Here is a 12,417-nt window from a genome sequence, read left to right as displayed (position 1 = left end):
CGGCATACTTGGTCCTGCGGACCGGAGTCCGTCGGACAATTCGATTGTGTGTGGGCTCCAGCTGACTTTTTTCCCCAAAAGTTCGACGGACCTAGAAATCATGTTTCAAATCTTTTCGACGGACTCGAGTCCGGTCGAAAAGTCCGCTCGTCTGTATGCTAGTCCGACGGACAAAAACCGACGCTAGGGCAGCTATTGGCTACTGGCTATGAACTTCTTTGTTTTAGTCCGGTCGTACGTCATCACGTACGAATCCGTTGGACTTTGATTGATCACGTGTAGGCAAGTCCGTTCATTCGGAAAGTCCGTCGTAAAGTCCGTTGAAAAGTCCTCCGGACAAAGTCTGCCATAAAGTCCGCTTGTGCGTACGTGGCATTACAGTCACATCACATTTATATAGAGGATACAATTAACCCACTCTGAGCCGCACTTAGAGGTCTCAGCTGGGAAGATAATGATTTAAAAAACGATATGCTGTAATTGTTAAAAAGCAAGTGTTTGACTTAGAGACATAATTTAAAATGTGTAATATATGTGTGAAAAATATGTGAGAATCATATATATAAAAAAAAAAAATATATATATATATATATATATATATATATATATATATATATATAGATGAAAATGAGAAATAACGTTACCGGTCGATTTGAATAAAAGGAAGGATGGAATAGGTCTTAGTTGGGTAAATGCCTGAGTGTGTACCTTGTTGTAAAAAAGGTGAAAAGAGTGCATAAAATGAACTAGATGCAACAGTGATACATGTGTATACATATAAATACACATACACATGCACACGTCGCCGCTGGGGGATAACTATACCAATAGGTAGAAGGTTACAGCAATGAATATACATGAGTTGTGACTGTAATTCAAGTGGTTTGTTATTCGAACGGGAATATAATAACGGTTTTGGAGAATTCATAAGGATTTATAAAGTAAATTGAAAATACAAAAAAAAAAATTACCAGAAAGAGGGAAATTTTGAAAAGAAAAGAAAAATAAATAAATTTTGAAGTGAAATAGAAATGTTATGTATACGAAAAAATGGGAATGCGGAAAGAAACATACTAGATAATCTTAATGAAAAACATTATTCGAAATAACTTATAGTATAATAATATCGTGACATAGATGAGTGAATATATGATTGAGTTAATTAATCAATCAATTAGTAAGTACCCATGAAAGGATATATATAGAGAGAGATGGTATATAGATATATAGTTGCACCTTCATGTATCAGCATGCAGATGCATGCCTTTTCATTTAAATTTCAAACTTTAATCTTTGGTTTTAGCGCTGAACATTATACCAATATTGTGTATGTGTTTCCTCCTAATGTCATTAACTTACATGTGAGCCTCTTTAGAAATAAAAGTAAAAATAACTTTTTCATGTTGGGTTCACATGAGTTTTTTTCTTTTTTTACTGAGGCATTGCCTGGGCTGGGGGAAGGGCTAAGCCAGAGCGGGTCACATATCCTGTGATATAGGTTTTTCAGGCCCTCCCCTCATGCCATGCAAAACAAAGTGGAGCTGCCAGTTAAGGATTCGATCCACCCACCAACCCCTTTGGGCAAGTCAGAACCTTGACTGACAGATCCAATTCACTTTGCACAGCCTAGGGGGAGGGCCTGAAAATGTGAGGAGATGTCACAGGACATGTGACCCCTTTGGTTAGCCTCACCTGCAGCTTGGGCGAAAGTGACAGACAGCTAGTGGATTTACTCTATAGTAAGCCATTTGCAGACGTGACTTACATTAAAGAAAGGAAGGATGTACATTGTGGTGGCAACAGTGCAGAGGCTCTATAAAGTGGAAAGGCAAGTGCCACCACCAACATAGAACCATACATTGCACAAATAATTTATTCAAAATTAAAGATTAAAGATTTAGACATAAACAAGGGCACAGAAATATTATAGTAAATTTAGTGGTAAGCCATACATTATTCATTTTCTTTTGTTCAACCAGTGGGTTGAACAGAAAAAAAAAGCCAATTCCCCCATCCATACATTCGGTGGATGGGGGATAGGATAGCAAGCTACACCTGAGTAAGAAAGATCTATATACTTACTTATTTTCGGGCTGCTCTGGTCTGGTCACATGACCCCCCCTGTCACCCAGCAGCAACTGCAGGGGAGAGAAGGGAGCACTGGCAACGTATGGTCCATAGGAGCCTATAGGTGATGTCACTTCTCCCAGGCATTACCAGCTGTTGTTGAGTGATCTCTCCCCCCCCCCACCCCCCGCATTTGTCGCTGGCTGACACAGGGGAAATCACACGACCAGACCAGAGCAGCCTGAAAATAGGTAGGTATACAGATCTTTCTTACACAGGTTAGTCAGAATAGATGTTAGAAGGAGGGCCGGAACATTTGTAAGAATAGTTAGGTTTTGCTTGAATTCTACGTGAATTGAAGAAGTAATTGTATGGGGATCTTGGCAAAGTAATTTTACAAACTTTGAAATTGTTCAGATTAAAAGGGGGAAGGCTAGAAGTAATTGAAATACAATGTGAAAAGAATATATGATTTTACCTTCCAACCACCATGTTTATATTCTGCAGGTTCTTTGCTATCAGAAGATATGTTTTGTGATTTTTAGGTCTTAAATTGACATTTTAACACACAATGCATCTTTTTTGCATGTATTTCTGGGGAAAACTTAATTTTAAGGGAGTTAAAACAATCTCTTACTGATCTCTGTAGCTACAGGCACTATAGTGCAATTCATATTATATTACATAAGTGAAGCAGAGAAATTTTTAAAGTCCGGTCTTAGCACTCCTCTCATTCTGTGCACCTGTTCTGTGTTTACATGAGAGACTAGAAGGTTGGCAGACTGCAATCTCAATGCTGGGGGGTATAAGAGAGTAAGCTAAATTGCTGAAGTGAAACTGAAAGTATTCTACTTTGAACATGAATTACTCCACAGCACAGTGCCTGTGTTCCCCTCAGAATCGGCGACCCGTTTAGGTACCAGAGGTGACGTTACGTCAGCTGCGCATGCGTCCACCACTATCAGGTTTGCTCATCTGACAGATCACCTGCAGTCAGAAAAAGGCAGTGGACATCTTAGTACACCGAGCTACGTCTTGAATATCACAGTAATTTTTGCAATAAAGTGAGCGTCTATAAATAAATATAGTCTATTGACATTTGCGATGCTGTTTGGAAGCTCAATTTTGAAAGCCTAAAAGTTTAGCGCTGAGCAGTGCGGAGTGTACCAACATGGCCTCCGCCACCTTCCTACTGCTGGCGTCCAGCTTCTTTCAAAATGTAACATCCAAACAGAATCACAGATGTTAATATACTATATTTATTTATGTTCACTCACTTTATTGCTAAAATTACTCTGAAATTCAAGATGTAGCTGGGTGTAGTAAGATGTCCACTGCCGCTTCTTCTGACTGCAGGTGTTCTGTCAGATGAGCAAACCTGGTAGCGGTGGAACGCATGCGCAGATGACGGAACGTCACTTTCGTTACCTGATTCTGACGGAACATCTGCAGCTGTATAGGTCAGTTAGAGTGATTGTAAGTTCTTGTTTTTTTTCTCTAAAAATAACAAACATGGTATACTTACCTGCTATGTTGCAGTGGATTTGCACAGAGCAGCCCAGATCCTCCACTTCTCAGGTCCATCTTCGGCTCTCCTGGCCCCTCCCTCCTGTCGAGTGCCCCCACAGCAAGCATCTTGCTATGGGGGCACAGCTCCCCGTGTCCATTCAGACACGGAGCCCCGGTTCGGCTCCAGCCCCTCTCCCTCCTGATTGGCTAACTGACTTTGATTGACAGCATTGACAGCAATGGGTGCCAATGACGCCGCTGCTGTGTCTCAGCCAATCAGAAGGAGAGGCCAGGATGGCCGAGGAACTCGGGGACATCGCTGGAGAGAGAGGGGGTTCAGGTAAGTATTAGGGGGTGCTGGGGTGGCTTCTGTGTACAGAAGGTTTTTTATCTTAATGCATAGAATGCATAGAATGTATTAACCACTTGCCTACTTGGCACTTAAACCCCCTTCCTGCCCAGGCCAATTTTCAGCTTTCAGCACTGTCACACTTTGAATGACAATTGTGCGGGCACCCAAATGAAATTTTTATCATTTTTTTCACACAAATAGAGCTTTTTTTGGTGGTATTTAATCACTGCTGGGTTCTTTATTTTTTGCTAAAAAATGAAAAAAGCCAGAAAATTAAAAAAAAAACAAAAAAAACAAAAAACGATTTCAACGTTAAAACAGTTAATTTTTCTCCTTCAATGATGTGCACTGATAGGCTGCACTGATGGGCACGGAAAAGGTGGGATTGATGGGCACTGAGAGGTGGCATTGATGGGTGGCACTGATGGGCACTGATGGTTGGCACTGATGGGCTGCACTGAAGGGCACTGATAGGTGGCATTGATCGGTGGCACTGATGGGCACTGAAGAGTGGCACTGATGGGCACTGATAGGCACTGATAGGCAGCACTGATTGGTGGCACTGATGGGCATTGATCAGAGTAAGGGGCCGATCCCAGTCCCTTACCAAGTGATCAGCTGTCATCCAATGACAGCTGATAACGTGATGTAAACAGAAGATTGGTAATCTTTTTTTTTCCCTCACGCTGACAGCGCGAGGGGAAAAAAATATCTGCTCATATCCCGGCCCCTTACCATGTGACCAGCTGTCATCCAATGATAGTTGATCACATGATGTAAACAGAAGATCGGTAATCTTTTTTTTTCCCTCACGTTGACAGCGCGAGAGGGGAAAAAAAATCTGCTCATCGGCTTCTGTTAGAAGGGCATTGGTCACTCACACAGAGAGCCGCCGCTGCCTTATTTGTGCCCACCAATGCCACCTGCCAGTTCTCACCAGTGCCACCTATCAGTACCCACCAGTGTCACCTACCAGTGCCCACAGTGTCACCTACATTTTGCACTGGTAGGTGGCACTGGTGGGCACTGATAGGTGGCACTGGTGGGAACTGGCAGGTGGCATTGGTGGGCACAAATAAGGCAGCGGCAGCTCTCTGTGTGAGTGAACGATGTCCTTCTAACAGAAGCCGATGATCAGATTTTTTTTCCCCTCTCGCGCTGTCAGCGTGAGGGAAAAAAAAAGATTACCGATCTTCTGTTTACATCATGTGATCAACTATCATTGGATGACAGCTGGTCACATGGTAAGGGGCCGGGATCGGCCCCTTACTTTGATCTGTGATCAGCCAAGTCTCATAGACTCGCGAGTGTGCCGTGCGGGCTCTCGCAGGGACACGCACGCAGTGCATGCTCGGGAGGACGTCTATTGGCGGCCCCCCGGCAATTAATGTCCATGCTGTAGCCATCATTTGGCTATAGCGCAGGTGGGAGATGGTTAAGATAAAAAACCTGACTTTACAACCACTTTATGGGTTTTTTAGAGCTTATTTAGTGTTTGTTAAGAATATGTCAATAATGTTTTACCATATCCTGGCCAAAGTTCTACTAGAAAATATATATTTGGTGTGGCTGTTACAGAAATTATTTAAATATTTTTTTTTTTTTAATTCTATATTTTATTTTTTCAAACTCAGAAAAAGAAAAAAAATATGTTTTCATATATATATATACATATAAAACAAATATCGTTATTGCTGCTTCCAAGTATAACTTAGCACATTGTGATTCAGTTTTTAGTAGACACATATGACTTATTATCAAAAAAGACAGAAAAAGAAAAAAAAAAAAACCCAAATACAAAAATGTCCCTATGGCATTATTTAGGTTCTCTCGCTCTCTCCCCCCCCCCCTCATAATGACCCATCCTGCTCTCCGAGCGCATATCCGTACTCCCTGGTGCAGACCAGAAGAGACCATGAATTCCATTTTTTATTGAATTTCTCCACCTTACCCTGTGTAATCGCAATGCCTTTTTCCATGGCGTATATATCTGCTACTTTTTTTAACCATAGTGAGATCCAGGGGGGTGATTCTTGCTTCCAAACGGCCGGGATACAGGCCTTTGCCGCATTCAAAAGATGGGCCACCAGAGAATTCTGATATGTACACTTTGAGAGGTCCGAAAGATGAAGAAGATATCTTGCTGGGTCGGACCCCGGGTCATACTCTGTTAATTGTCTTACAGTAGCTCGTACTTTAGACCAGAAATCTACTAACTTTCGACATGTGGAGCATATTGCCCTCTGATTCTCCACATCGCCAGCATTTATTTGTCCACTCTGGATACATTTTTTGTAGTAATGATGGAACTTTATACCACCTTGTAAGAATTTTGTAGCATAACTCTTGGTATTTGCTGGCAGTTGAGGAGTAATGAGCAAAGTGTAAAATATAGCTCTTTTGCTCTTTGGAGAGTGTAATGTCCAGATCTCTTTCCCATTTTGAAAGAAATCTTGGGACAAAGTCTTCAGGGGGATCTATTAATATTTTATATACCTCCGATACTCCATGTGCAAAAGGTTCTTCCAAAAGGCATACATTTTCTAATGGTGTATTTAAGCGTTCTGATCTTTCCCCCCTATTAAGGGAGGTTAGGAAATGTGTAAGCTGTTGCATCCGCCATGGATCCAGTGGCGGACAGAACAGCGATTGCATTTCCGACCTTGTCTTCAAGCTTGATGCTTCAAGAAAATCCCCTAATCGAAATCTGCCATGGCGCATAATTTGCTTAAAACGGCTGTCTGTGTAGCCAGAGGGAAATAGTGGATTTCCCAACACAGGATGGAGCCGAGTGATTTCCCCGTCAAATCTTGAGAAAAAGTGGCTCTGTTGGATTACTTTTAAAGTTGCCCCTGTCAAGGGGTGATGTCTTAAAGTTCCAAGAGTTTTAAGTTGTAGCCATGGCAGACATCGAAGAGGAATCTCCGTACATGATTGTTCAATCACTATCCAGGGTTTGTGTCCCTCATCTCTGCACCAAGCAAGTACCCTAGCAAGTAAATTATTTAAATATTAAATATTGACAGGGAGAGAAATTGAAGGCATGTATTTCTCATATGAAAGCTATTTTATTATTTGCCAGTTCATTTTGTTTCATGTTCTATGTAAATTTTGAACAGCTGGGTTTAAAGAGACTTAATTCCCACTTTTATTCTTGATTTGTTCCAGGTGGCTGCTGAAAACAGTGCAGGAATTGGATCATACAGTGATTCCTTTCTGTTTAACACGGCAGAGAGCGGTAAGATTATAAATTTTACTATTTAAAAACAGATTTTCTCACTATTTTGTGTGCAAGAGTTAACAGCTGACTAGAGTGTAATTATAGCATATGGCAATTAGATCACATGGGATAACCATCTATTATATTAGATATGCTTATTAACCTAAACTTATAATGGCAAATAGCTGAATAGACCTGACAAGGTTCTGTTTTGCTTGGCCATACTCTGATATGTTCCTGGGAAATGCCAAAGTGTTCAAGGTCAATAAATGTAATTCCATCAGGTTGTTTTTGGGCCTCATTCACACGGGGCATTTACCCATCTCTCCTAGATACCTTTCCTTCTGGCTGGAGCGATTTGGCAGAAAAAATGCTTGGAGCTTGTAAATGTGTGTAAACGCGTCTAGATGCATTTAGGATTGTCAAACGACCTAACGATAACAGCTCAAGTAGAAAGCATACTTAAAAGATGGGTAAACCAACAGGCTCCTCGTGAATTCTCTAAATAACTGTGGCTCTGCTTTCAGTTGCCTGTTAGTTACTTACCTACTTGCTTTGTCACAGAGTGTAAATCAGGGGTGCCCAACCACTGACCTGCTGGGCCTCTGATGTGGCCTGCGACCCCCTGTTCTGGGATGGTGTTTAGGCAAGCCCAGATCCGCCATCACAGAGTATTAGTGTTTTGAATGGAGCTGGCACTAAACAAAGCATGGCTGTGGAGGGAGCAGAACCACATAAGCCAATGCTTCCTGTATAGCATTGGCTCCTGTCACAGGTGAAGTGATACCAATTGCACTCGGCCTGGGACAGCAACAGCCGGTAATACCTATAGCAAGGGACATTCCTGAATGGAAGATTTTTCTTAACGGTCAGTTTATATTCTAAAATCACAGTGTATGCATGGGCATATCTCCTCTGCAGTGGTTACTGGGCTGCTTTCAAACAGACCCGCAGTTGCACCGTGGTTACCTGCACAGAGCTTTGGACTTCTGTTATTACCTGCAGGTTTGGCACGCTTTCTGAAAGTGCACCAAAACTCCTAAATGTTGGTGCGCTTTCAGAAAGTGCACATCAACTGCAGAATATAATAGAAGTCTATGGCAAAGTGCAGCTAACCTGCAGGAAAGCCACAGGCGCACTGTGCTGCACCTGTTGCAGGTAAACCGCAGCACGTCAGTGTGAAAGCAGCCTTAGGCCCCTTTCACATTATTAGTCAGATTGGGTTCGTTTTTCAGGCGGACCCAATTGGACCCTTCATTCACCTCTATGGAGTGGCAGATGTAAATGAACTTTGTGTCCGTTTGCACCCGCTTACCTCTAATCCAATCTTCTTAAAAAAACAGAAGGGGATCTGTCCTCTTCCATCTGGGCAGATTGGATCGGAGGGCCTATAGAGTAGAGCGGGCTGTGTCCATGTCCTCTCTGCATATGCAGAGTAGTCACGGACCTGCCATCAGCCCGCTCCGCTCATTGTGTCCTGCATCCGGTTTCCAAGTCACTTAAGTGGCCCTCACTCTTCAAAAGGTTGGGCACCCCTGGTGTAAATTTTCAACCTTGGGGAGAAAACTCATTTTTCAAAGTTTTAATTCACAACTTTGCTTGTTTGGTCATTACCTGTGTAACAATGACCACTGGTGAGGACAATGGAAGCTGAAATCCAAGCTTTGTTTTATTTTAATACAGTTATGCACAACTTACTTAAAGCAGAACTAAACTCAATCAAAATGAACTATTTTAATCATTATGCTGCTTGCATTAGTAAATAGATAGGAAGGTATGTTATATTTATTTGCTTTAAACTTTTTAAAAATGTCTTCAGTTGCTTCCTGGTTTATGGCCAAGGTCGAAATGATGTTATATATCCCAGGAGTCTTCATAAGCATTGTATTCTTTAGTCTTTAAGAGGGGAGGAGGACCTTTCTGAGTTAAGGGATTCATTTTAAACTTTGGGGTTGATTTACTAAAACTAGAGAGTGCAAAATCTGGTGCAGCTGTGCATGGTAGCCAATCAGCTTCTAACTTCAGCTTGTTCAATTAAGCTTTGACAAAAAAAAAAAAATTAAACTGGGAAACAGAAAAGAAAAGACAAGTGCAAAAGAGCTTACTTTAGTTACATTGCTATTATTTCAGAAATGCAAATTACGATACTACCCAGAATAGCTAGGCAGTGTATATAAAACTTGATATAATATGGTCTTGATTGAATTGTACCTCTGTTGCTCTCCTTGACTGCTGCATAAATTCAGCATATTGTAGTGCCATGTCACACCCTCAGGAAGTCTCCTGTAAGGCTAGGTTCACACTTGTCCAGTGAGAATTTTCCTCAGTTTTCACTGCAAATTTCCAAAACAGCTGTTCAGGTGTTCAGCTGCGATTTAGATACGGCTCAGAAGCAAATTTTCAGCAGCTATACAAGGATCCAGACAGTCATTATATCATCATTAAAAGTTATTTATCAGGTAGAGAAATTACAATTGCAAACGTATATGCTCCCAGTGATGCTCGATTAACATTCTTCACCCAATTTTTTGATACCCCGCAAAAATATCATTCACCACAGACTGTATAATATTGGATGGAGACTTTAATACTGTTGCTCAACCAAACCTGGATCGCAGCAAACAAAATATGTATTCTAAAACTTTTTATAAAACAACATGTGCACATTTGAATTCTTTACAGCTTACAGAGTCATGGAGAGCACTGAATATCGGTGCATGTGAATACACTTTTTATTCACACCCTCATGACTTACACCTCGACTATATTTTCTGTACACCAATCATGCTGGCCAATACAAGAGACGCCTCAATATTTCTTTGCTCATGGTCTGACCACCATATTTTCATTTTCATTTTAAACACCCAATTTATAGGTCTTTCCTCAACTCCTTATTCTTGGAGACTCAATGAATCCTTATTAACAGATCCCCTCCAACAACAAGAATTAGCCTTAGCTATAGAAGAATATTCTTCATTCTTCATTAAACTCTTATCAAAATAGCTGCAAATAAAAATAGAGAAATTGGGAAAAAATCCTGTCCCTAAGCAAAGATTTACAAACAATTTATAAAACCTATGCCAGTACACATGACCCCTTAGTCTTCGACACAATTTCCCAAAAAATGCACAGAATTAAATTCTCTGCTTTCTTTTAAGACGGAAAAATTGCTTTGCTGGTCTAAATCGAAGTTTCTCCTTTCTAGCATCTCTTATTCGACCATGTTTGCTCGAAAATGTAATCAATCAATTAGCCCAACACATGTATATAAACTAAAGAATAACTCTAATCAATTAATCACCCACCCACAAGAAATAATATCCATTTTCCAAAAATTTTATTCAGATCTTCTATCAGCCCCTAATGTTCCTTCCTTAGCTCAAATGTGGCTGGAAAAAATCCCTTTTCCAACAATAAACACAACTTGACAATTTAAATGCCCCTTGCTCAGATGAGGAACTTAGAGAAATTCTAAAATCACTCAAAAAAAAAATTCAGCCCCTGGCCCGGATGGCTTTTCCTCCCTTTACTCTAAGCAATTCGCTCATATCCTGATCCCAAAATGAACTTCATTCTATAATAGTATTTTGAAAGGTGATCCCCTCCCAGAAGAAATGCTCCTTGCAAATATGTAATTAATCCCTAAACCAGGAAAATACTATACCTTACCCCAAAATTACAGACCGATTTCAGTAATAAATAATGATCTCAAAATGTTCAGCAGACTTCTAGCAAGCAGACTTTCTGCAATAATTCCCTCACTGATTTCCCCATATCAATTAGGATTTATCCCGGGCAGACAGATAACGGATGACATTTGTCTAGCGACAAATGTTATTCAGGACGCAAATCTCAAATCATGAGCTGTACTGTTTTTAAGTTTGGGCATCAATAAAGCTTTTGACAGCGTCTCCTGGAAATGTCTTGATGTTATACTACACAGATATGGCTTTCAAGGTGAGTTCCTACAAGCCTGTCATGCTTTATACAATAACTCTTTCACAAGAATAAGAATACCAGTTTGCAACTCTGAATTTATTAAACTGGGTAGAGGGACAAGACAGGGCTGTCCCCTCTCCCCTCTCTTATTTGCACTAGCCATAGCTATTCTAACGCACCCTGATATCAAAGGCTATGTTGCAGGTAAGCATGTATGCAGATGACATGCTACTGTTTCTCACACAACCTAATATTGCTTTACCTAACCTGCAAACCTTACAGTCTTTAGCTCAAATTCCAGGATTAACAGTGAATCTTTCTAAATCCACAGTAATGCCAATTAATGTATCCCCTGAACAATTTAATTCACTTCGTAACTCTTTCCCTTGCATATGGTCAACTGAATCTCTCTCATATCTGGGTATTTACCTAACTCCGGACATTAAGAACCTGATTTGCCAAGAATTACCCCCCATTAATACAAAAACTAATAGGTTTGATCAAACTATTGAAGTCCTATCACATTTCCTTTTTGGGTAGGATTACCGCCATAAAAATGCCTATACTATCCAAATTATTGTATCTATACAGAGCACTCCCTATTAGAATTAATAAATCAGTAATAACAATTTTTCAATCGATAATTAACAAATTTGTATGGGCAGACTCTCACCCTCGTTTTTCCAAATTGGCACTATATAAACAACAAAACAGAGGGGGTTTGAGATTACCAGATCTATGGTTGTATTATCTGGCAGCCCGTTGGTCATATTTGGCCCAATGGCATGTAACAAAACCAAACATCCCATGGGTTAGGTTTGAGAGTGATTCAATTCTCCCCTTATCATTATCAAGTCTTCTGTGGAGTAAAAATATTCTACCACATACCATAGCAACAAGAAACCAGATGGTACAACAATCATACCAAATGTGGAAACTTTACAACAAAAAATTCATATGTCCTCATCCATCCTCCCCACAAGCCTCCTTTATAGGTGATCCTAAATTCCCATTACAGGAGCACAGATCCACAGCTTTCTCATGACGGATTAATAATAATTTAACCGATCTTAGTAAGTTTATAGAAAATTCTAACTTCACTTTTTTCTCCTCTATACGAAGGAAGTACCAAATGCCCAAGAATGAACACTGTACATTTCTACAGATTAGGCAGTTTTTTAACTCACACTTCCAAACCTCAAATACAGACCCTCCTTCATTTTACAAAAAAATCTGTCAGAAATCCCCTAGAGGACAAGGTCTGATCTCAAATATATATCATCACATGGTAAACATAAACTCTTAAAAGAAATTACCATACATGCAGAAA

General features: G+C 40.4%; 1 protein-coding gene across 2 annotated transcripts in view; it reads left to right on the top strand.

The window, feature by feature from the left end:
• PTPRQ (protein tyrosine phosphatase receptor type Q) overlaps nt 1–12,417 on the top strand; it is a 450,263-nt gene that overhangs the window by 48,385 nt on the left and 389,461 nt on the right. For both annotated transcript variants that reach the window (XM_073620248.1, XM_073620247.1), the window contains exon 3: nt 7,097–7,166. In XM_073620248.1, coding sequence (XP_073476349.1) covers nt 7,097–7,166 — 70 coding nt within the window. The remainder of the gene's footprint in view (nt 1–7,096; nt 7,167–12,417) is intronic.

The sequence above is a fragment of the Aquarana catesbeiana genome, linkage group LG03, assembly GCF_042186555.1.
Source record: "Aquarana catesbeiana isolate 2022-GZ linkage group LG03, ASM4218655v1, whole genome shotgun sequence".
Taxonomy (NCBI): Eukaryota; Metazoa; Chordata; class Amphibia; order Anura; family Ranidae; genus Aquarana; species Aquarana catesbeiana.
The sequence above is the reverse complement of the archived record's forward strand: the minus strand, read 5'-3'. Positions and strand labels throughout refer to the sequence as shown.